General features: G+C 35.4%; 1 protein-coding gene across 2 annotated transcripts in view; it reads right to left on the bottom strand.

Annotated features, from left to right (window-relative positions):
* The window catches only part of POLA1 (DNA polymerase alpha 1, catalytic subunit), a 202,874-nt gene that overhangs the window by 87,504 nt on the left and 90,744 nt on the right, over positions 1–24,626 (bottom strand). For both annotated transcript variants that reach the window (XM_033010094.2, XM_033010095.2), the window contains one exon: positions 22,959–23,090. In XM_033010094.2, coding sequence (XP_032865985.2) covers positions 22,959–23,090 — 132 coding nt within the window. The remainder of the gene's footprint in view (positions 1–22,958; positions 23,091–24,626) is intronic.

The following is a 24,626-nucleotide window of genomic DNA, read 5'->3' as shown; positions in this document are numbered from 1 at the left end:
AAGAAAAGGTTACACTCATATTCTTCAACATTTACATCAGTGATTAGTAGAAGAGAGAAATCAATTCAGATAAAATTTACAGATGACAAAAGCAGAACAGAAAATAACGATAAGTATGAGGAAATTGGTTTGGTATAGCATGCTCATTCAAAACAAAATACATGTTAGTACAGAGAAACAAAAATGACACACTGGGAACAAAGACTGCAGTTCACACCTACAGAATGGGGATACTGTATGCCAGAAATTATCGGCTGAAAAAGAGTCATGGTAGATTCAACATAAGCTTTAAAGGCAGACATCGCAAGATGTGGAGATGGAATACTGAGGAACCGTGGAACTGTGTAGGAGTACTGAGGTGAATTTCCTCAAAGCTATTGGTGAGAATGATATTGGAGCACACACAGTCCTGATGATGAGTTAAAAAAAAAAAAAAAAAAAAAAAAAAAACACTGATACACTGAAGATCCAGAAACAATGTTTCAAGACCTTGAAAAATGTGAAACTGCAATAGACCTTGGGGAGCAGTCTCTTAACACCAAAGAAGACAACTGAGAGGTGACTTGATCAGCATGTGTAAGTATATTAATGGGAGAAAAGCACAGGCAATACAGGTTACTTAAATCTAGAGAAGAAATGATTATTATGAGCCAGTGGTTGGAAAAAATTTAGTGGATTGAAAACTGGCTCAATGTCCGGGCCCAGAGGCTGGTGATCAGTGGAACAAAGCCTAATTGGAGGCCAGTAAGTAGCAGTGTAGTCCAGGGGTCTGGTCCTGTTCAACACCTTCATTAATGATCTGGATGACGGGGCAGAGTGTGTACCCTCAGCCAGTTAGCTGATGACACAAAACTGGTGGATACCAAATTGAACATGAGTCAGCAAAATACCATCATAGCAACAAAGGTCAATGGCACCCTGGGCTGCATGAGGCAGAGTGCTGCCAGCAGGTTGAGGGGACTGATCCTTTGCCTCCCCTTAGTAACAAGGTAGGAAGAGGTAAGATCTATCTGCCAAAGCAGCTGGATAACATCTTTCCATCAGGCTTGCTAACCTAACGACGATCACTTTAAACTAGGCCTTCCGTCAATGGTAATCAAGGCCTGCAGAGAAGTCACAGTACAAGGAGCAGTTTGGAAACACCCCAGGGTACAGCATGATGGGGAAGATCCCACATTCCCCTTGAAGGCAGCACAACTGAGAGCCCATCTCAAATGCCTCTACACAAAGACATGCAGCACAGGGAACAAGCAGGAAGAATTAGAAGTCCATGCAGTCTTAGAAACCTGTGACCTAACGGTGACTGCAGAGATGTGGTGCATGGTGCAGCACACGATGGCGTTCTGTGATGGACAGCCACAAGATCTTCAGGAAGGCCAGGCCAAGGATGTGAGGAAAACCATGGCCGGACTAAGACCTGAACAACTCTGAAGCTGGATTTAACTTCAAAGACAGCCCTCCTTGAAGTGAAGAACTGGAACAGGCCGCTTTTACCCTAAATCTCTCTACAATTTTATGATAATTTTTTTGGAAATTATTTTCGATGCAGAGAGAATGCAAGTAATGAATTTTTGTTTTGATAAAAACTAAGCTAGATGTTAAAATGAATGAATGGGTGGCCATATTGGTTAGTTGAGGTTGGTATCAACAAAAACCCCAATGTAACTCCCAGTGTTTATTCAATTCTCCACAGCCTTCAGAATTTACTGTAATTCATGATCAAGCAGTCAGAGCTACTTGATATTTGTTCCTTATAGTAAATCACTCTCAAGAGAGCCCTAGGAATGGAAATAAAATCTTTCCACTGAAAATTAATTTCAATGTATGTTAGCTGATTATGGCTTTTGCCTCTGTAGAAGTTCAGTGCTGATGAATGCCCTGTGACAAGCTGCAGGACAGCAGTATGTGCTCCCTGAGAAACACTGTATCCAGCCCTAAAAATGGTGTCCACTTCTTTGAGATATTAGGACTATTAACCTCGAAAGTGCGGACTCACAGGAGTTAATGCATGACAGACTGAATGATAGCGTAACTACTTAAGAGAGAAACAAAGTTGATTAATGTAACAAAATTGTACACAAGTTTCAGATATTTGGGCCTGGGAGAAGAAAAACCAAAACATTAAGGCTCCATATGACAGCTGAAGACATTCTTGGGAAACTTGTTTATTTATTAAAAGAAAACACCACCCAATCCATCAGAGGCATGTATCATTAGGGGATATGGTTGGGAACGTAAAAACCAAAACCAAAACAACCAAAAAAATGCCAACTGCAAACAATTCATCTCTTGTCTCTCCTATCCCACCTTGTATTATCAGCTGCAAGCCCTTTGAGCTAGTTCACATGATTTTGCTTACAGATGTAAAGTAGGGGAACATAGAGAAGGTTTTAGCAGAATCTCTCTTCTCATCCTGTATGACAAGAAATATGTAAGATCAAAGCCCACCTTAGGCCAGTACAGTTGCTTAAGTGCTACAGGGGAAGACTGCTGTACCATTCATATATGCTGATGAAGACCATTATCTTTAGAAAGAGTAATTTGCAGCAAAATGAAGACATCTACAACAATCCCTTATCATCCTGTATTTTTAACTAGCATAATTTACCTTGACTTCTCTGATTAGTTACCTCTGATCTTTATTAATTAAATGTTTCTCTCCTCAAACACCTATCTTAAACTAGACATATCTATTCTAAGCCAGCAACTTCTATAACATATGACAATACTTTCACTCATGTTACAGTGTTTTGAAGGGTTTTTTTTCTTTTAAATTAGCATTAGCACAACTCAGGCATTATTAACTTATCACAACTTGAGAAGACATCAATACAGAAAAATGAGAGAGGTCAGAGCACGGGAAAGATGGGCAAGAAAACTAAAAGCAAACACTAGAAACAAATTAGATTATTTAGTCTATATTTCCAGAAAAAAAAAAATCCACTTGTTTCCCAGATTCCATCAGATACATACATATATATTTATATATGCAACATACATACACACACACACACATATATATATAAAAACTTGCAATTTCCTTTTTCGAATTTCCTTTGAAATTCAAAGCAGATCACACATCCATATAAAAACAAAGTGTCTGAAAGTTTAAATTGGTAGTCCAAATCATTTTGCTTTTTTTTTTTTTCCCCCTGTGGTTTTGAGTTTTGTTTTTTTTAATGGAAAAATAATCACACACAGATAATGTACTGGTATGGGCACTCAAGAAGTCTGTGGCTCCTCAAAAAATCAGAATTCAATTTTCTTGTGTAATATATAGAGAATAATTCATGTATGTTTTATAAACATTTAAAGAAATATACTAACCTAATAGGCTCCCTCAGTTACTATGGTAATAAGCATTTTGTAAAAGCATATAAACATATAAAAGATATTTTTACTTCATAGTAATACTAATCTGTTTTCCTATGTTATAAAACACACGAAATAACATAAACTTAAGAAATAAGCTAAGATTCCAGTATTGAATGTGACTTCCTACAAGACACTTTTTGGAGACTAACAACAAACAATTTTCCATTTTGCTGTGAAGTTACTGACTTTTAAGGTAGAAATGTCATATAACCCTTGGATGAAAAACATCATTCTGGACAGACAGCATATTAAAGTATTATAGAAATAGTAAAACTAGAAGATACAATATCTACGTTATTATAGACCTTGGTCTAACTGGCAAACACAACAATTCAAAAGTTCCCTGAAAGTAGTACTTACAAACAACACAACCACCCATAAGTATAATTACTAATTAAACAAAGAAAAATATATTCTGAGAGGAAATGACCCCAGAAAATAGAAAACATGGATGTTTCAACCTTCAGACCACTCCTGTGAAGAACCTGCTGGCCCCTGTATTTCTGTTAAGTGAATTAAATGGCAAGCTCACGCCGTGCTAGTGGATTCCATTTGGACATTTGTTCTTAATTTGCCACCAAGCTAAGTTTACACAGTTTTCATCTGTCTGTGGATCCTGAGCTTTGTTGTTTTGGTTTTTTTTTTTTTTTTTTTTTTTTTGTTTGTTTGGGTTTTTTTGTTTTGTTTTTTTGGTTTTTTTTTTTTTTTTTAAACAAGATGAAAATCATAATGCATTTACTCTACTACTCTATTGACTATTATAAAAATGTCAGCAAAACACAAAAAGCAGAGCCCCAACTATGTATTTAAACTTTGAATGCTTCTTCACAAAAGAATGATGGCACACTTAGGAGTTCTACCAGATTCTCTAGTCTTATACCAAACTATTAAATTTCATTTTCCTATATTCTATCCTGTTTTAAGAGATTAAAACTGTGCCGCACAGTTTCTTAATGAAATAATTTTGTCTCTCCCCTCTATTTGCATGAAGAAAACGTTCAGAACAAAAATTGCAGGATGACAAAATCTTAATATGCAGTTTGGTAAAGTTCTAGTCAGTCTTTGAACAACACGTTTATCTATCCAGTAAAGCTTGTGTTACTGCGATGTAAGAGTTTGGCAAATTCAACTCTAATGGAGCATAAAAGTGCTTTTGCCTGAAAGTGAGATCATTTTTAAAAATTCAAAGCATGATCACTTTTTCCTTTTTTTGCAGGAACAATCTGATACAAGCAGCAAAGCTTAAATAAACTAGAAACATTTCAAATGATCCATAAAGGATTAATAAGCACTGCAGGAAGTCCTATAGGCTCAGCGTATACATTTTCCATCTTTTTCTCCTGCGACAGGCATGACATGAAATTCTAAACAGAACTGAAGTTTCAAAGTCACTGAATGTTAAGGTCTGCAGCTTTGATACCAGGGTAGGGTAGGGTCACCATCTTGGAATATTTAATTTAAATATATAACAAAATATTGATTTTATTAGCATAATAAAGCCCCCAAATTATGGCCCTTCACAAAATTTTTTTTCTACTCACAAATAGACGAATGCACAAAAGCAAGGCAAAAGGGGTAGTAGTAAGCTACAGGCCACTAATATAACAAGAACAAAATGACAGCTATTATTTTGGCAGAGATAATCTATGCTGAAACACAAAACACACACGCACACAATTTCTTTCAATACAATTTTCTTGTCTTCCCACTGACTTCTATGATTACCACAGAAAGCAGGGTTCTAAACACATTTCTCAATTGAATCTTCAATCAATAACGGTAAAAATTTGAGAAGGGAGATATGGGAAAATGTATTATAGCATTAGTAAGTGTTTGCAAAACAGACTGAACTCATCAATATGCATAAAAGTTGAAGGGGAATAAAATAAAAACATATCATTAACAATGCATCATATACCTTTACTGAAATAGTAAAAAAAAAAAAAAATAAAATCCACTCAAACACCAAAATCCAACCAGTAGCAGAAATTGCCCCAAGTCTCGTTCAAGTTATCCTGATCAAATTATGTAGTCATACTTTCTTTTGTTTGTAGAACCACAGTTGTAAAAGAAGTACTAATTCTGAATTACCAAATGGTCTTCAGGATATGTGAAGATTCATAGGTACTTTTTAAACAGTGAAAAGAGTGATCATTTAAGTAACTTACAGAAAGTAACAAAACTAAGCTAAATAGATTCTACCTACTGGTATTTATTTCACATTACAAAAGAGAAATATTAGGAAAGTAAGAATTAGATGCCTGCAAAAACCCAAAACAACGAAACTTCTGGGATCTTGGATGGAGGTCAGCTTGACCCAAACAAACTCGATTTGCTAGCAAGAATCCAGACTAATTTTAACACTCATGTAGGAGAAAAGACAAATAATTCATATCAGTATTGAGAACTCCTCATGTTGGACGACGGAAAAGTTTATCCTCTGCTAAGCTTATAGGGCTGTTTACCACCCAGGCTTTCTGTTTAGAGCCAAAACAATCAACAGCAGAAACTGTTTAGGTGACAGTTACATACAAATTGGAAGAAGTCCTTACAAGAGTGGAAAATAGGAAAGATTCAGAAACGCAACAGACAAATACAAAGTTATAAAAAAGCATAAATATAAAAACCAGTACGGCTAATATTGGCCGTATTGGGGAGGGAGGGAGGGAGGGAGGAGAAATGTGAGAATGACAAATGTTAGCTCACAGTGAGAGACTGATGCTGAAAGGCAAAAATTATGCTAAAATAATACACTAATCAAAAGGAAAAGTGAATGAGAAGAAAGAAGCAGAGAAAAAACTGAACAAAGGACTAAAAGTAATCATTTCGCAGTATAAAGGCAGCAGAGAGGCCTCGCTGGAAGAGCTGTCTACAATCCTGGACGCATAACTAAAACCAGACAGAAGAAACCAATGCAAAGAACAGCAACAAAACCAGCTCTATAAAAGAAGTATGAGACAATAAATTTTTCAGTGGTTATAAACATACCAGATACAATGAAATAACATCACTTTGTACTAACACTTGAAAATAAAAAGCAGCCTGAGAGGGAACACAAGGATGTTATAAAAAGTAAATATATGTATCACAAAAAAAGGTTAATTTTGACTAGTTGAAAGATTTTTATTAAAAATTCTCAGGATTAAAAGAAGTCAGAATGTGTTTAATACAGTAGTTGCCATAAGTTTGATCATCTGCAGTGCTAAACACAATCAACATTAAGCCATTCTATGTTTGAATATTGAGAAACACAGATGATGAAAAGGATTTTGAGAAATAGCTATAGCCTTTTGTGTATCCATCAAAAACCACAGTTCACATCAGTGAACAAGAGTGCCTGTTGATATTTAGTCTTGCCACCACTACCATGGCAAAAGAGGAATAAAAGGAGTGCAAAAGACAGTCAATGAAAACAGAAGTTGGCAAAAGAAATCCTAGAAATGCAGTCAATGAAGTATACAGATGATAAACTTGTTTTGTTTACCTTTCTTTGCAATTCAAAACAGAATTTCAGTGCAACTGAAAAGATGACAAGACCACAGCAGTGAAAAATAAAAATATTTTAAACACCATCAAATAGCCTCTGGAACTCCTTCCCACAAAGTGCTATACAGAAGCTGTATCTGCAGTAGATTTGTGTAGTCATACAGCTGAAAATACTTTCAGTCTTATCAGAAAACTCAGCTACGAAGCAGGAATTTGCATCTCCTACAAAAAGTTTTACTGGAAAAATTTGTCTTTGAGGGAGGCCCTTGAATCATTAAACATCCAACTAATGTCAGACACCAACACTACACTTGGTGAATCCCTTCATTAAATAAAACTACCTTGTTCATAGGTTAATCAGTCTATGGTTTTGGGCTGCAATGACCTAACAAGCATAAAAGACTGAACTTTTTTCTGAGTATTTAAACCTAACAAATATTTGATTCTTCACGTGGTTTAAGCTTGTTTCATCTTCAGAACACATTATTTTATGATTGTTGCAGTGCTATAGAAAGCAAGTGGTACTGTTGAAAGAAAGTTAGGGCTGCTGCTCAATTTGCAATGGGAGAACACTGTTCTTGCAAAACCAGAGAAAAATTTCAGGCAAAACTGTTAAATACATAATAGATAGGTTTTTCTACCTGCAACCTCCCACACCCTTCCTGTCCAAATTAACTGTCTGATCACATAACTTCATAACCCAATATAATAATATATATCTAGCAAAGAAAGGAAATTTGTATTTGCATGTTTTGTTTAATTTCTTTTAACAATGGAACCTCCTATTTCCCATTTCAGCCTCATTTCTCTCCTTTCCTCCAAATTGCTCTGTCTTGCAGCCACATGACAAACATTTAGAGTGATCCAAAAGAAACAACAGAAAAGAGACAGGTAGGTTTAAAAGGTATGTGGATGAGGGTGAATAAAAGGGCAGCAAAATTAAGGCAGGACACACTGAGCACTTTTAAAAAATTAAAAACAGTTTCAAAGGATAACTATGAAATGGAAAAAATGGCTGCTCTTTATCATGTAGGACAACAGAGTGTAGGAGCTCCTGTGCTCCTAGTACTACCTTATGAGGAAAAAAGTTAACTGTTAATGAAGTTATTCATTTATTCAATGAATGAATGTTAATTAATTTATTCAATTTTTATGGTGGAACTTTCATACATAACTGTTGGATGTACTTCTATTTTTCAGAACACAACTTGGAAATAATTAGTAAGCAATTATGGAGGTGAGGTAGGAGAAAAATGGGAGAAAAGAATGTCTTTTGTTTTTTCTAGTCACTGACCAATTTGGCTGTTTCATGTAACTAAAAAGGCAAACATATTAGGTGTTCAGAGCAGAAATGTGTTTTGCCAAAGGCATTATTAACAATTAATAATCATTACACAGTGCCTTGTTTACCTGACCTTGTGTAAATTTAGCAGCCTTGTAATTAGACTCATATTTTGCATATTTGTATATTCCCATGCATAGGATTTGACTCATTCATTCATCCATTAAAATTTACTTGACAGACAGAGATGGATAATCAGGGTACAATTTGTATTTACTCCATTATAGAAAATTGCCCAAACTGTTAAGTTCAAGGAAAGCGCATTTTTGTCTTTCTCTTGCAAAAGAAGTAAAAGCAATTAAATATCCAAGGATGGCCCCAAGGCTCTCTGAAGAAGTAGCAGAGCTTTCATATACTGATAGCTTCCATACAACTCTGCTCTAAAAAAAATGGTTGCTGGTAAAAAAAAAACAAAACAAAAAAAAAAAAAAAAAAAAAAAACAAACTCTAAAGAATTAACACTAGTGTCTACATTTTCCTTTAGGCAATGCAACGAAGTAATTCTTCAGTAAGAATCACCTCCTATAGAAGTTATCATCTTAGTATTAAGCCCAACTTCACTGAAGTAGACATCTTGTACTCGAAAAAAAGGAATATTTTTCTTCCATTTAACTAATTTCCAGTAACTTCCTAACTTTCTGAGCAGTTGGAAGAATTACCTTACTACTTTCCTCTTCAGAAAACAGTCTTAAAATTCAATTTTTTAGGCATTAGCTATAATAATGAAATACTATTATTAGATATGCTTAAATGTTTGAGAATAAGGTGGATTATTAGGCAGTTCAGTATATATCATTTTGCCCCCAGAGAAAAAATGGTATGTGGAGATGGCAGCTATTGTCAATAACACACCTCTAGAAATAGAAAGGTATGGAAGACCTCCACTGAGCAGGAACTATGGAAAGCAACAAAATGGGGAACAAATGAATTTGTTTACCTCTGTGTGTGTGCTGGTATCTCATAAAGGTGAGACAGCCTTGCCCAACAAGGAAAATGTTTTACAGGTTTCTTCTGAAGAAATTGACCTTTGCCAAAAAGGTTGTCAGACACACTCATTAAGTGTGTAACACTTATATTTCTTAACAACTTCTATAATCCAAAGGGAGCTTTTGTGCAGCTTCTTTCCTAACGCAGGTAGCTAATGTGTCAGAAACAGACATTTATTTCCTTCTATGAATCTACAGCTCACACTAGATTTTTGTTCTTTTAGTACGAAAAGTCAAATCTTTAAAATAATAAAGCAGTGGCAAGAGAGGAGAGCATATTTTTTTCCCCTTTTTTTTTTTTTTTTTTTGACCCTTAAATTAGATTAGTATTTTGGCACCCCTTTTAAGATCACCTGCAAACAAAGTAACTGCAAAGTAATGAACATGAAAGTGACGCTTTGGTAAAACACTAAAAGATAGTCCAATAGCTTCTCCTCTGGTGGCAGGCACTTTCCCTGTCCCATCCCCCCCCAATTAACTGGCCACAGTTATCTCTGGACTGTTTTCTGCGACCAAACAAACTGCAGTGTAGTGATTCACTCACCTAACTTAAGCATTTTAATTTTTCCCTGTCATAAGCCTTGAGGGAGAAGGGAAGAAAAGAATACCAACAGCTGCCCCTCCTTTCCTAAACTTGGAAATCTTAATTTTAATCTTAATAATTTTAATTCAGGTTTTAACTGCTCTCCCGATGTAACTGAAGGTATTAAATGTTCAACTAAAGCAACAAGATGAGGTCAAAAAGGCATCTTCCAATGTTCCCTGGCTCACCTGCCCACTGCCTTGCCAAGGCAGTAGAAGAGTTGACACCTGTTGGTCCTCATCTGTTCAATGAAGGTGAGCAGATTAGTCCCAAACCAATACTGTCATCTCTTTCCTCAAAATTCCCTGGTGCTGGAACAATTCTGTCCTTCTTCAGACTGTCTCTCATCCAGTATAATTTTGTCTTCAGTGCTCTTTTCACAAGGACAGCCCTAACAGAAGCTGAAAAAGCTCAGTACCAGGAGAAAATAAATCTCTAGTGCACCATTATTCCAGTCTTAACATTTTGGTGCCCAGAAAGTTTCTCTGCTCCATCGGTACTGAATGCCGACCTCTTTGCAGGCTGAATGAGGAAATGCACAGGCAGGGCCAGTTTTGCTTCCATTCCAGAAGTCTGAGTAGAAGCTAACACCGAGGACTTTATTTTATCTGGGGAGAAATGATGTGATACTAAATACTCATTATTTGAGGGTATGGATTATTCCAGGTGGTATCTATTTTCATTCAGAACACTGGTGGTGATTACTGAAGATTAATACCAGCAACTGAAAGTATCTCATATGCTATCATCTAAATTCTGTGAATGTCAAAAGCTATGGGAACTGCCTAAAGATGGATGGATATTTAGCCTTAATACTTCCAGCATCAAGACTAGACTCTTGCAGTGCTTTGTACACTGGAAGATTTCTCATTCCTCAGTTTTTGACACAGTCATTAAGTGAGGGGCAAATCAAGGGGCACACTTTCATGTATCATGTTTCTAACTGCTAGGAACTACATTTTCCAAACATCTACTCCATCACCTTCTGTAAGTCAGAAAATGCTCCAACATACCAGCTCCAAAGTTGAAGGGTGCCCTAAGAGTGCCAAAACACTTAAAAGACATAAAAAGCAAAACTCCTTTTTTAATATTGCTATTCATACATAGTTGGAATATCCCAAAAATAACTAATGAAGTCTGCTAGGAAAATTATTCAGAAGAACCTACCACAGACAGCGGGAGAGGTACGTCTTGCATATTCTTTCACTAACCTATTTATGAAGGATGCCATGCTGCCTCTGGTTTTGACTCTGAAGGTCTTTCCTATCGAAACACAGTTTTTAACAGCCTCCTAGCACTATACCATGTTTGATCCATTCCAGACAGTTTAGTGTCTTACCACTAGATGATAAAGAGGGAAGTGGAAAAATTCGTAGCTGAAGAGTTACCTGCAATTAAGATGAGAGTGGAGAGGAGGGAAAAAGATGTCTAGATGTCTTTTATCTGGAAAAAGAACTGTCCTACAATCACCCCGACTCCATCAATATGAGAGACTAAGCCTTGGTTAGGATGCTGGCTTCCTGCAAAGATCTCTATCTAGAAAGGCATTGCTTTAATTTATATAGAAACTAAATGTACTTCTCATTATAAAAGCCTGTAATCACTCCTAGATCATTTTCCTTATTTTCACTACAATCTCAGATGCTCCTCAAATAGGTATTTGCCACTCAAGCTTTTTCCTGAATGACACCTGATTACTGAGTGGCATCTTGCCACTAGCCTCATGAAGCCCTCTGCAGATGGACTCATAAGAAAATGTTGAAAATAAAACCTTGGAGCAATCCCTGGACATTTATTGACAAATAATATAGGCTTACTTTGTTAATTCTAAGACCTTAAGATGTCTGACTCATTCTTATTGGGAAGTCTCCAAAGACAAGTCAGATCATACAGAATTTTAATTATGAATTCTCTACAGGGTATTTCAGTCTCTTTCACTTAAGGGGTTGGGGAGGGCGCAGGGGTGTTTGATCCTAAAACCACCTAATGATCAGTCAGGAAACTCTCTCAAGGACCATATCACAATTCAGTTTACTCCTTTACTGCTACTACACTGATTGTGTTAAAAACAATTTAATAAAAACCTAGCAAGGTGATCCCCAAAAGATGCCCCATTAAAGGAAGAAAACAGTATAAATGCTGATCCCTTACCACAGAAAGAAAAAGAGATAGAAAGCAGTAGGAGGGGGAATTTGATTAATTGCTTCCTTCAAACAAGCATAAAACCTACATGCAAGTACTAGTATGAAAAAGCATCCCCAACATTGCATGAACTACTGGAATACAACTTGATATTTCTAAATAGCTGTATTAATGACATTATTCATACACACACAAACATACATATATATATACACATGCTCATATACATAAAATGAGAAATTCTACCAAACTCAAACTCTACATTCAATCTTTGTGCTTGATAGGTGGTCAATCAATAGCCTGGTATCTGCTAGTTCTATTGCAAGATCATCCAGCATGAATTGCCTCAGTATGAGAAAAAATATGTATTATCCATTAAGAATTATTACATTAATTACAAAGTTCTTGCAGAAATGTAATGTTATATTCTGCAACAGAACTCAGCATATGCTATTTTGTGTCTTTGTATTTTGGGGGGTGAGGGGCTTCTCTGTTTTTAAACAATTCTGGCCCCTTTGTAGCGTAGTCAAATGTTGCTTTGGATATTAAATTGAGAATTTATCTTAAATGGAAACAAACAACTTCGCTAAAAATTAGACATTTATGACTTGCAAATTACAGATACTAATTATTTTCAGTATATACAATTATGATATTCTCAAGAGGTATTAATTTTGGGACAGATGTGCTTTCATCATGTAATTTGGAAATTAAGTTACACTCTCACGTATGGGAACTCAGAAGTCTGAATTTGTGTCAAGACAGGATTGATAGAAAGGAATTTTGTCTTGCTAATTTTCTCTCTCTCTCTCCCCCCCACCTCTTTCTCTCTCTGATGAGTGTGGCCAGCAATCCTCACAGCTGGGTTGCCTCGCACTCAAAGGAATGGGGCTGACTGCAGAGTTGATGAGGATACACTTCCACTTGACTCCACCTCCTATTTTGTCCTTTCAGATAATTCTTCCAAATCCAGTAACTTCTAAAAATTTAAACAATAATTAAGACATATCAGCTGTAAAATATGCACAATGCTAAATACTTCATATTCATGGCAGAGTGCAGAAATTAAGTGTTGCTAATGCAAACATGTTAAAAAAGACATTAAAAATATACATAATCCAAACTGAAGGCATTAACACAGGAATATCCATCAAATGAGGGTAAAAGGAAGAATATTGCTACACTGACCATATTTTAATTAGGAAAGGAAAGCGTATTATTATAAAAATGCCCTCCAACATGCACACGCTTATAATCTTCAAAACCAGGGTGTGACAAGTGATAAAAGAAAAAAGAACACGAGAAAAATGGCAGTTAAATAAATCCCTAGGACGATATCATTGTCGAGTGGGTGTATTAAAGAAATCCACTTGGGAGTTCATACTTTCTTGTTTTCCACATTTGAACTGTAGCCACCAATACAGAAAGGAAAAAGACAAGACAAAAAAGTGTTGCTTTCTGGTCCAGTATAAAAAAAAAAAGTGATTTTCAAACGTCAACATTTTGTTTATACTTTTCCATAGGAGGTTGAAGATAAGGATGCAAGACATTCAGAGTATGTGCTACAATTCTGAAACTGAGATTTTTATTTTTAGATAGAACAAGTTCAGTCACTGCATAAACATTTCTATCTGGAGATCTTTACTGATAGTTGTGGATTTTTGATGCCTCTCTTGCAGATGCCACTTACAAAGATAATGATTTTGTTCATGAGAAAAGGAAAACATTTACTTGTCAAATTCTGCAGATTCTTCATTTTCATGTAGGAACCTGGTATACCTTCGGAAAATCTCAGAAATGTTTTTGTCTAGTACATTTGTGGATTCAAAGCCTAACACAATCTACTAGGCTGAAGATACTTGGATAGCTGAAACTCTTCAGACGAAAGAAAGTGAACAAGACTCATTAAGCTGCTGTAACAGTTTTAACAGGACTACACAGCTTTTTTTTTTTTTTTTTTTTTCCTGTTATAGGATGCTGCAGCTGTGGGCAGACTGAGGACTCCATAATCTTCAGCATGTCATGGAAACAGGGAGGGGAGGTTCATCTTCAGCAATAAAAGGGACTTTAAAACAGTATGCCACCACAGAATGCCTGGGACTAAAGCACAGGCAGAACTGCCAGTTTACCAGGTTCAATACAAAACCCCCACATTCAGATGAATAAAAGTAACACGGTAACTAATGTTCAGTAAAGGATAGGAGTAAAGTCCATCAGTAGATGTCATATAATGAAATATAATCTGAAGACAAACCTAGCCAAACTGACTGATAAGCTTCAAGGACTCTTTATAGAGACTGACACATAGAGTGCTGCAAATGGGCCAACACCTGTTCTGGAACACAGCTTTACTACCTGACAACACATTGGAATAAGGTTCTGCACTCAAATTATACTATCTGCCAAAATAGGCATACAAAGCAGTTATTTTCTTAATGCTTGAGGATTAAAAAAAAAAAAATCCAACTGCATATATCCCACTGAAGGAAGTACTGGCACTCTGTAGTACCAAACTGTGTAGCACTTACAAGACCTTGACTTCTGAACAAGACACAGTGAAGCAAGTGCAAAACCCTTTTATGAAGCCATGTCTAATATAATGCTATTTTGCCATTCCTCCCTGCAGATGGGAACATTCTCACTTAAAATGAAGTAACATCTCTTTTTAATCTCAGACGATCCAAAACTTCACTGGCTCTTAAACTGTTTCTCTTAAACTTCAACAAACCTGTATAAGTACAGGTTTCATAAGTCAAGAAGAGCAACAAATGTCAACTCTAACACAACACAGTCTGCTAGAATTGACCCTGGTGTTTCCTAGGATATAGGAAATCTAATAGACAATTTGTTGCATTTTCTCTGGTACTGCTTAGACTTTTCTTGGCCACTGCAAAAGAAAAATCAATAATTCCCTAGAAGTCTCATTCAGCTAGGAGGTTGCCTTCCCCATCCCTAAGCACATGAATGAAGACGCAAAGGCAAAGGAGTTTAACTAAATAGTGCTGGTCCAGACTCATTGCTCTGTGGTTTTTTTCACGTATATGACTCCATGAACCAAGCTGAAAGGTCTTAGCCACCCATTTGATCTGTTTGATCCTTGAATGCTTACGCATCCATCCATTTTCTCTTGCTGCACTAACTACTAAATAAAATTAAGAACTAAATAGCTGTTTAAATTAAGTTGAATATAAGTTTTTGAAATAACCTTTTAAGTACAAAGCTTCTATATGAGGAAATTTTGAATACTGGAATCACTTCTCTTGAGGAACACCTAATTTAATTTTTCTAAGAGTATTTTACTAAGAAATAAAGCCGTGACTAAATGTTACCAGAAATATTTTTTGACAATCTGAACTGCTTTAAACCAGAAAATGAAAGTAATTCTTTTAAAATCCAAGGGTAGGAAAAACCAAACATCTGCAAGACCCATTCCTACTATGCCAAGGAAAAGCATGCTGAGGAAAATACAGATGAAATTTTTCTTGTATGCCCTCTGTCGCCTCCCAACCCCCATGATTTTCTTATTCAGTAATCTTCAGGAATGTAGACTATAACAGACAGCATCAAACAAAAATGTTTACAAAAGAGGGCAACTGCAACAAAAATATTTTAGTTTCCCAAATACCATAAAACTTTTTTTAAGCTTTCTTTTAAAGCTGAACACAGGTTCATAATAAATACTAAGAAACTTCAGGATAGGTAACTTAGATTTCTTACAATTATTATAAAACATTTCATATTTTCTTCTTTTGCATGCCCATTCAATTCTGAATTACCACAGATGGACCCAGTTTAGTTTTTTTAAAAAAAGGCTTAAAAGCAAGTAACTTTCAATTCCTAAAAATCAGCATTGGACCATGGATTTCTGTATTATTAGTGACTTCTAAGAAAACATTTCTGATAACCACATCATTTTTAGGTCACGAACATCAAACTTACCCCTGTGAAAAGTACCATGCCCAGTGAAAACATGGTCTTCTCAGCTTCAGATTTTAGCTTTGGTTCTCCTGAGGGATGCAAGGTGCTTGAGCGCTGTAAGCATTGCTACTTATGTATGCACCAACCAGCATCAAGTATTGAAGGCCAACAGACCTCGTTACTTGTGTCATCTCCTAGCAAGCTGGCTATAATGTCTTCTCTATTAAAAGTTTCTGTAAAATAATACAAATTTAACCTGGTTTGATATTTCAATAATTTGTTGTTCCAAGCTATTATAGTATAAGGCATTAACTGTATCAAAATTCCATGAGAACTGGTGGCTTTAAAATTACTTTAAGCCTTAATTAGTTTACTTGGACTTCTGCTTCTTGTGATATCTCTTATTAGTGACTAGTGGGATCCTTTTCCATTAAAAATTTAAACTGAACATAACAAAAACCTTAACAGATTTAAAATGGCTCTCTAAAACTACTGTAAAAAGAAGAAGTATGAACACTGATCCTTTCAAGACCATGATTTGTCATAAATATGCCTGTGATTCATGACTTGTTATTAAAGTAGTCTCATAAGAAATAAATCCTACAAAACTATATAGCATCCACAGCACTTCTGTCAATCCAAGGTATGCAAAGGAGGGCACATTTTCTCACTGTCTCTCAAAGTAGCTTGCTCGGGCACTATTAGTAATGCAATTGTGGCAGACCTCTCCACAGGCTGCACAGATTTGCCCAAGATTTTAAATGCTTGGCTACAGAATCTCATAAAAATTACTGCTACTGGTACTCCAAAGCTACATACTTTGTAGTCAGTTTAAAGCCAGATTAGATATACAGAGCTGCAACCATATCTCTATAGTGCAGCACAAACATGCTCTCCAAGTATTGCCAAAATTCATCATTGCTTCGACTGGGGCAACAGATCAGTTCCAACTGAGTACCTTCAAAGACAGTGCTTTCTGTAATCCTCTGAAGACAGCAACATCTTGTTATTAGATGAGTGATTCAATCACCTAGGTAAACATTACACACTTGGTGGCAATCATAACCATGACCATATTTACCTCTTCCTGTAACATGATCTTCACGATACTGCCATTTATAAGCCTAAGCAGACAAATTATTGTGATAATAAGCCCTTACATTCCTGTATTCTACCTACAGAGGAAATTACAAAGTTAGTTTTACTCTATTGAAGCAATCCCCATTTCTTAGAACTTGTTCCATGCGGTGGCCAGCCTGGGGAGCCTTTTCTACAAAGAGCTCAGAGAGATATCTACTGTCATTAGGTCTTCTCTGGCAAGGTACCAGACTGTGGCCTAAGCACTAGGAAGAATCAACAGTAACAGATACTGCTCCTTTGCTTATGTTCACTCATTCTCAGCGGCTAAAATCTGTAGCACAGAGCATCACACTCAGCCTCACTCACCCCTCAGTGAGATGGATGCATGTCCGTCATGGCTAGTAAAATCCAATGAAGAGAGTTAAACCCTTTGTAAAGACTTATTGATCATTACTTTGAAACACTTCACTAAAAATCATATTGATGCTGTAAAGTCTGAAACAAACAATTCCTTTACAGGGCAGATCATGGAGAAGTTGCAGTAATAGTGAATCAATTCCAGTTAATAGACACTATGAGTGACAAATAACTGCTTACTCATCCCCAAAATGCACTACACACGGTGACCAAAGAGTTATCTTTTATTATTCAATAAACATAAATTATAATCAGAAAAACAGATGAGTAACATTTTCATATGGTAGAATACTGACTGGTCTGTTCAATAATCAAGATATTTCTAATTTCCTTCTGGTTAACCAAAACATGATTCCAAATACAACCCATTTGTCAAGCTCAATCAAGGAAAGAATCAGAAACTGCTACTGTAGAGGGGAGGAGAAAACTCTTGATAATCTGGTGGCAGCCTCCCTTCCCTCTCAGGTCTCCAGTAAACTGTGAATGGAATCACATTAATCTTTTATCTTTCACTCCAATTGCTTTTCATTCTGCCTTGACTTGGAAGCTTTCAGTACTAAAAATAAATGTCTTGGTTTCTGTATCTATAAACCAAAATGACAGTGATACAAGTTCAAACTTGGAAAAGACTCAGAAACCCTTTTTCATACAAACAGGAAGGACTCAAAATAATCACTGGAGTTAATCTGATGACATAGTCTAGCTATTTGATTGTGCCTACGACATCAGCTGGTGTCACAATTCCTTGTATTTTCTGGCCGTTCCTATTCTTCATCACACGCCCATATACTTCACAATAAATAAAATACTGTACTATTGCCACTGTTAAGCACCTTTCCCTCACGCCAAAGAAACTTCTTACCCCTACCCACACACCAAACACAGGCTTTCAATACGTGAATGTTGGGAGAACATGATTACAAAAGTCATCACCATCATCTACAATCATATTTTCACCTGTTCATGTGGTGTACACCTGTGGGTTGTTGTCAATACATTTGATTGAAGTGTGGGAGATTCCAGGTTCACAAGGAGCCCTGTCATCTCTGTTCTCTTAAGCGAACATGCCATGCAATCCCAAAACCTGTGTGAACGCTATTACCTCTTATAATATTATTTTGTTTATACATCTTTTACCTTTTTAAGTGTGAAAAAAACTAATGCAAAACCCAGGAATGTATATACAACAGTCAGAACAGGTATATATATATAAAAAATAATAATTCAAAGATCTTGAAAAGTGTACCAACATGGTTTTCTACTGCGACCTAATGTGCAAGCAGTAGACCACCCCACCACAGGTAAGAAATGAGAAATTTTGAGGGCTATTGAACACTGAATTTCTGCAGCTGAACAGTATAAAGTTATTTAGCAGTCTTCAATAGCCTCCAAACTCACTTCTGCCTGTGGGTTACAGCAGTCCAATAGAAAAAGACTGTAAAACAAAACCAGTGCATTGTAGGTTGGACCAAGATTTTTTCAGTATTTTTAAAAACCCTTTTAAAGTTTGAATCATTTTATGCATTCTGAAAAACATAAAAAGATCTGAAGATGCCATACACTATTAACTAGACAGCATATAAAGAGCATCTATTTAAAAACAGGCTTTAACCTATAAACATACTACTAATATCACCACAGGTGTATATTTAAAAACAAGATTAAAAACCACTGCTTCAGGGAAAACAGCTTGCCAGCCCAACCAGCTCAGTATGAATTTTGCTACTTCTCAAATGGCATAGACAATACATTGGGGATTTTTTATTAATTCTTTTTAATTGGCAAAACTAACACATCAATGGCTGAATAAGATATGGAATTCATTTTATGGATGTGAATACTGATTTTTAAAGGGCTTTTTAAAAGGGGATCTAAGAGTTAGTATTTATTTACCAAGCGCTCAAAAACGAGCGTTTGAATATTCTAGTGGGAAACACAGTTTCCATCATAATAATTAGATCCACTTACTCTAAATGAAATGGCACCCTCCTTATGCACAGAAGTTGGTCAGTTTTGCCATTTATGCTTGCGTATTTCAGATTCTACCCATTCCCTAGCATGGATGTTTCATTGATGGCTGAGGGTAACACTTCAAAAATGAACTAGCTAAACAAACTTCCCAGCAGCACTTGACAGAGCTACACCTATTCTTCCCCATTTCCAAAGCAGCACAGAATTAATTACCAGTTCTATGGATCTATTGTAAGTATAATAGACTAAAGAGCTATCACAGACACATTTATTGTAAAAGCACAATCCCAAGAGTGTCTAGTAGAGGGCCAAAACGATTAACACAAATGCTTTGTCAGATCAAAGATAAAACCTGCACCGCCCAATTGAGGAATGAATTAGAACAGTGGGTTATCTTTCAAATTAACCAGGGCAGTTAGTGAGGAAAATTTCATGAAAGTGTAATTCTTAGCCTTTGTGAATCCACACAGCAGGCATTCTGCCAGCTGACAAGATGATGAAATTTTCATGCTTAAAAAAGCCCTCTTCATTTCCCAATTTAGATTAGCTAGCGTTTCTCTCTCTTTTCATCTATTTGCTCTTCTGAAGCAGAATTAAAAGAAAAAAAAAGCACACAACAGGATCGATCTTTCATAGAATAATGCATTTCTGAAAAGAAGTAAAATCTTTGCATGTAATTTTTTAGATATATTTACAGTTAGGAGTAAGATTATCAAAATTGATATTGTTAATAACATTAAGAAATCCATACATATTGGAGCAGTGGCAGATATATTTTGGAAGGCAGACAGAAAACATTTCAATGTTTAATGGCAAAAAATGATTGCGGAAACAGAAAATTTTATATAAAGGCAAGTAATTTACCAAAACAATGGAGTTGTGTAAGGCTTACAAAATTCTATTTACGCATTTACATTTGCATCTTTTTAAAGGGAAGAAGTGTATCACCATTGTATTTATTTAGCAGTTTCTTGTGCCAAAAAGGGCAAGCAGATTTTCTACTTTTAGATTTTATGGCACTCCCCTCCGCCCCTAAATTTACACAGCCACATATAAAAGCATTTCAATAGACTAAAGAAAACAACATGCAATGATCTTAACACTTTTAAAAAATGTGATTCAAAGCTCACTGAAAAAAAGTAAGCTTATTCATTTCAGTGAGCTGTGGATCAGGTTGAAAGGCTCTCGATAGGGCTGTCTTCATAAAACATAGCTCATTATTTTAAAGGTTAAAAAATTCATTTTCACATTTTATGTTTTTGTATTATGTGCCATTTGACCAACACACAAACAACAGTAATATCTAAAATAAAAATAAAATAAATGGAGTGATAAAGTTATATTTGTCTATTTTAAATTGGTATTTCTGCTCCTTTCAGATGCAATCACTGTAATACAAGACTGCTAAACAAGCATCTCAAAGTTTCATTAAATATTTTGTTCAGACAGTTCTTTGCCATACTACTTCTGGGTGTGTCTTTATAGTTTACAGGTTTATATATATTAGTGCAAACACACATTTGATGAATTCCAACACCAGCTGTTATACACTCACTACAGGTACTTGATGAAAGGAATAAACTCCAACTCATAGCATCTGATTTTCTAAGAGCTAACAGGACAAAAAGTTTACTTGCCCAGTTCTGTGGAAATCCATTTTTTTAAACTAAAATTACTGTGCAATTTGGAAATTATTTTTTATGATAAAGTAATCTCACATTTCCAGAGTCTGAATGTATTCCACAGTCAAAATGAAGGTTTAAACCTTATTATTATAGCAAACAGGGTTAAAAGTAAATTTTCAGTACTAAGAATATAACTGAGTTTATAAAGCTTTTACTTACAAGGACAAATAAATTCCTTTTGAAGGACACTTCATTATCCTATATAACATGTAGTAAGATACTTAATAGATGTTTATACAATGTTCAATATTCCAACATTTCACAGTTTGTTTCACAGCTTGGTCTTATAAAAAAACAACAAAAAAATGAGAACAGAGTAAAATATTACACCACTTTTTGTTTTTATCAGTAATAAGAATTTTTCCTTCTATTAAATGTACCTTTCTTCATTCATCAAGCTTACTATTGCACATCTTATGCATGTTTTCTAGCACTTGATACGCCAGAAATTACTTAGCATGTGGCATTGTATATTATCATAATGTACATATATCTAAAAAAGCTAATCAGATGCAACTTTATACAAAAACAACCTGTGTAAACATACTACTTTGACATACTATTTAATAGCACATTGTATAATTTAATAAGTATAGTAATCCAATATGAATGATAAAATTTTGTTGGACTTTAAAATAGAGTAATGTGAGATCTGACATTTTGGTAACTTCACCTGCCCAGGTCATCCACTTTTAACTTCAACAGAAAGGAACAATCTATCCCTACCTTCTGAAATACTGCCTGAACTTAAATACTCTAAGAAAGTTTTGTGCTCCTTTTGATGCAAAGACCTTCAAAAGAAGTATTTATACATTCAGAAATTATTACACTTGCAGAAAAGAGTATAGAAAACACTTACCTACAACTGTAATAAGAACTAATATAGAAGAAAAATAATATAAAATACACGCTTAGTATTAAACAATAATAATTCCTAGCATTGTAACTGCTGTCTGCAGAAGTATTTTGAAATGCTTCAGAAAACAGACCATGAATTAGGTAAGCCATTCATCTACAGGCCAAGTTTTCAAAAACAATTTACATTTTTATGTATATCAAAGGTTATGAGCTTCCAAAGGTTATGAGTGCCTTCAAAATTTATGTCTGTCCTGAAGCTGTGAGAACAGGCAGTGCTGGACAACTAAAAAAGGCAGGCAGGAAATAGGATGAGCAGATCTATGAAAATCTGACCAAAATGGCTAGCTGCCAATCCACCAAATATGATGATTCCAGCATATGAGAGATGCAAAACATATTGATGTAATTTAAAAATCATGATTTTTTTTTTCGTAACCAGTCACGACTTTGGACAGTGCGAAGATAGGAAATTTCAAATATTACACTTTCTTTATTTCCACAATGCCATACAAAGCCAACCACTACCACTGGCACTTTGGATTTCTTGCACTGCCCCCCAAAAAGAGAATTATATCAAATTAACTAACTACCCATCTTTTTCCTCTTTTTGCCCACCCAATCATTATGAAGGAACATTCATAGTATTTCCCTTCCTATTGTCCTTCAAAGAATTTTTACAGAGCTGCATTTAGTTTTCCTTTTCACAATATAACACAATATATATCAATTTGGGTTGAAGAAAGAGAATCGTATTTCAATTACATGAGAAATTGATATCTGCATATTTGATAGGCTTCATAGATTTTTCTTAAAAGCATGAAGATAATCAAATCCACACTTTTTTGTCTAAAAATCTGGAAAACAAAGAGCTACTACTCCTGTAGTAATGCTGACACACAGTTACAAAAATTTAAATACATGAGACTATCTTGAGACTGAACTAAGAAAACAAACATTCTAAATTAGAACCTGAAATCATTAATTGATTGGTTTATTTCCATAAAGTTGGGTTTTGACATTACATGTTATTACCTTGGACTATACAAAAAGAGTAACGTAACAGTCATCACTTAGAAAACTCATCTCATATGGCAGAATATTTTCTGATTACTTACATTATAGTATTTTCCAAGGTAGCGTCTAATATCCAGCAGTAATTTGTTGTTCATTTGAACCACATAGTTGAAAGGAGGCTCTTCACATTCAGTTTTACTGCACCTTTGCAAGCTGGGTTCAATAAATCGCCCCTGAAAACAGAAGTGTAAGAACAGCATGCATCATTATAACAGATGATGGTAGCAGAAGTTATCACAGGAGTTTAGACTTAATACGTATTTTTAACAAATCATGGTGTTAAAGGGCCTTTAACATTTAGGCCTTCTTTCTTCCTATCACTGTTGGCCACACCCATATAAAGACTTCTCTGACCTACAGTTTTCCCACTCTCTTCTTAATGAAAGGAGAACATGCTCCTTCACCTGTTGCAAAGTTAGTAATTCAAAAAATGATGTTGTATTAAAAAACAAAACAAAACAAAACAAAACACAAATCAGAACCCTGTGTACCCCCAAACAACACAGGTTTGTTGTTTCATCAGGGACATCAAAGCTCTGTCCAAGCCCACCAACCAAAACATTGAAATCAATTTTATAGATAACAATTATGAACTTCCCAACACGGGTGTAGAGACAAACCTTGTTAATTAAGAATGACATAATCTTTTACTTTCTCCAAGTGCAAAGAATAGCTCTTACAGTTTTACACCACCTCATTCCCCTTACTTTCAGATCACCTGACATTAAAATTTCAGAACCTGGAAGTGATGCATGAACAGCTGTAATTAAGTCGGTAGAATTCTCATTAAAGTAAGAACAACCTGGTAGGTTGGCTAGTTATACAACTTTTAGAAAACTTTCTGTGAAGGCTCACAAAAGCTAAGTCTTACCATTTTGGGTAAAACTCACCCAGAACACTAAATAATTCCAGGTGGAAGAGTTTGTTTTGGTTTTTTTTTTGGTTGGTTTAAGGGTACTTCTGTTGTTCAGTGGGGTTTTTTTCGTTGTAGGGTGGTTTTTTTGTTGGGCTTTATTTCATTTGGGGGGGGGTGTGATTTTTTGGGTGTTTGTTTTTTTTTAAGGAGTTTGACATCCACTTCTCTCCAGTTAGGCCATCTGCAAGTTGTCAAGCCTACATGTAATTAACTCTGTTATTTACAGCTGTACTGAACAAAAGTCAAGGATTCACGAAGTATCACTCGATTTGTATGTCTTTTCCTCTTACTTGCTTCCAAAGACTGCTTTATTTTGATTCAAAAAAATGGAAAACATCTGCTGTTTGTCCAAATTAACTTAAAATAATTACTTTTAATTTAGATAAAAGATTTATTTGCTTTCAGTTTCAAGGTTTTCACTACTCTGAACCTCGCTAATTTGCCAATGACTAATACATACATAACATTGCTGTAGAGTTAAATACTTGGCCCTATTTCAAGTTGTGATCCAAGGTCAGAGACACATTTTTTGGCAGAACTTCCCAACAAGAATGTACCCCTATGAATTTTTATGTTCAATACACAAAGACAGAAGGAAAGATAACTCAGAAAAACCTTACTGTCAAGAAGGGAGGTGGGATGTAGCAAGATAAACACAAGTTTCAAAAACATTTTGTTCCAATTAATATGATTTAGGATAAGAAATTGCCATTGCTATATGAAAGTTTCATTAAATAGAGAACGGGAAGTTACTAAGGTGTTAAGATAAGGATTCCTTTAAAAGTTACAGCAA

This window comes from Tyto alba, unplaced genomic scaffold (genome assembly GCF_018691265.1).
Source record: "Tyto alba isolate M040663 unplaced genomic scaffold, T.alba_DEE_v4.0 Super-Scaffold_14, whole genome shotgun sequence".
Lineage (NCBI taxonomy): Eukaryota > Metazoa > Chordata > Aves > Strigiformes > Tytonidae > Tyto > Tyto alba.
This window is presented reverse-complemented; position numbering and strand designations above follow the sequence as displayed.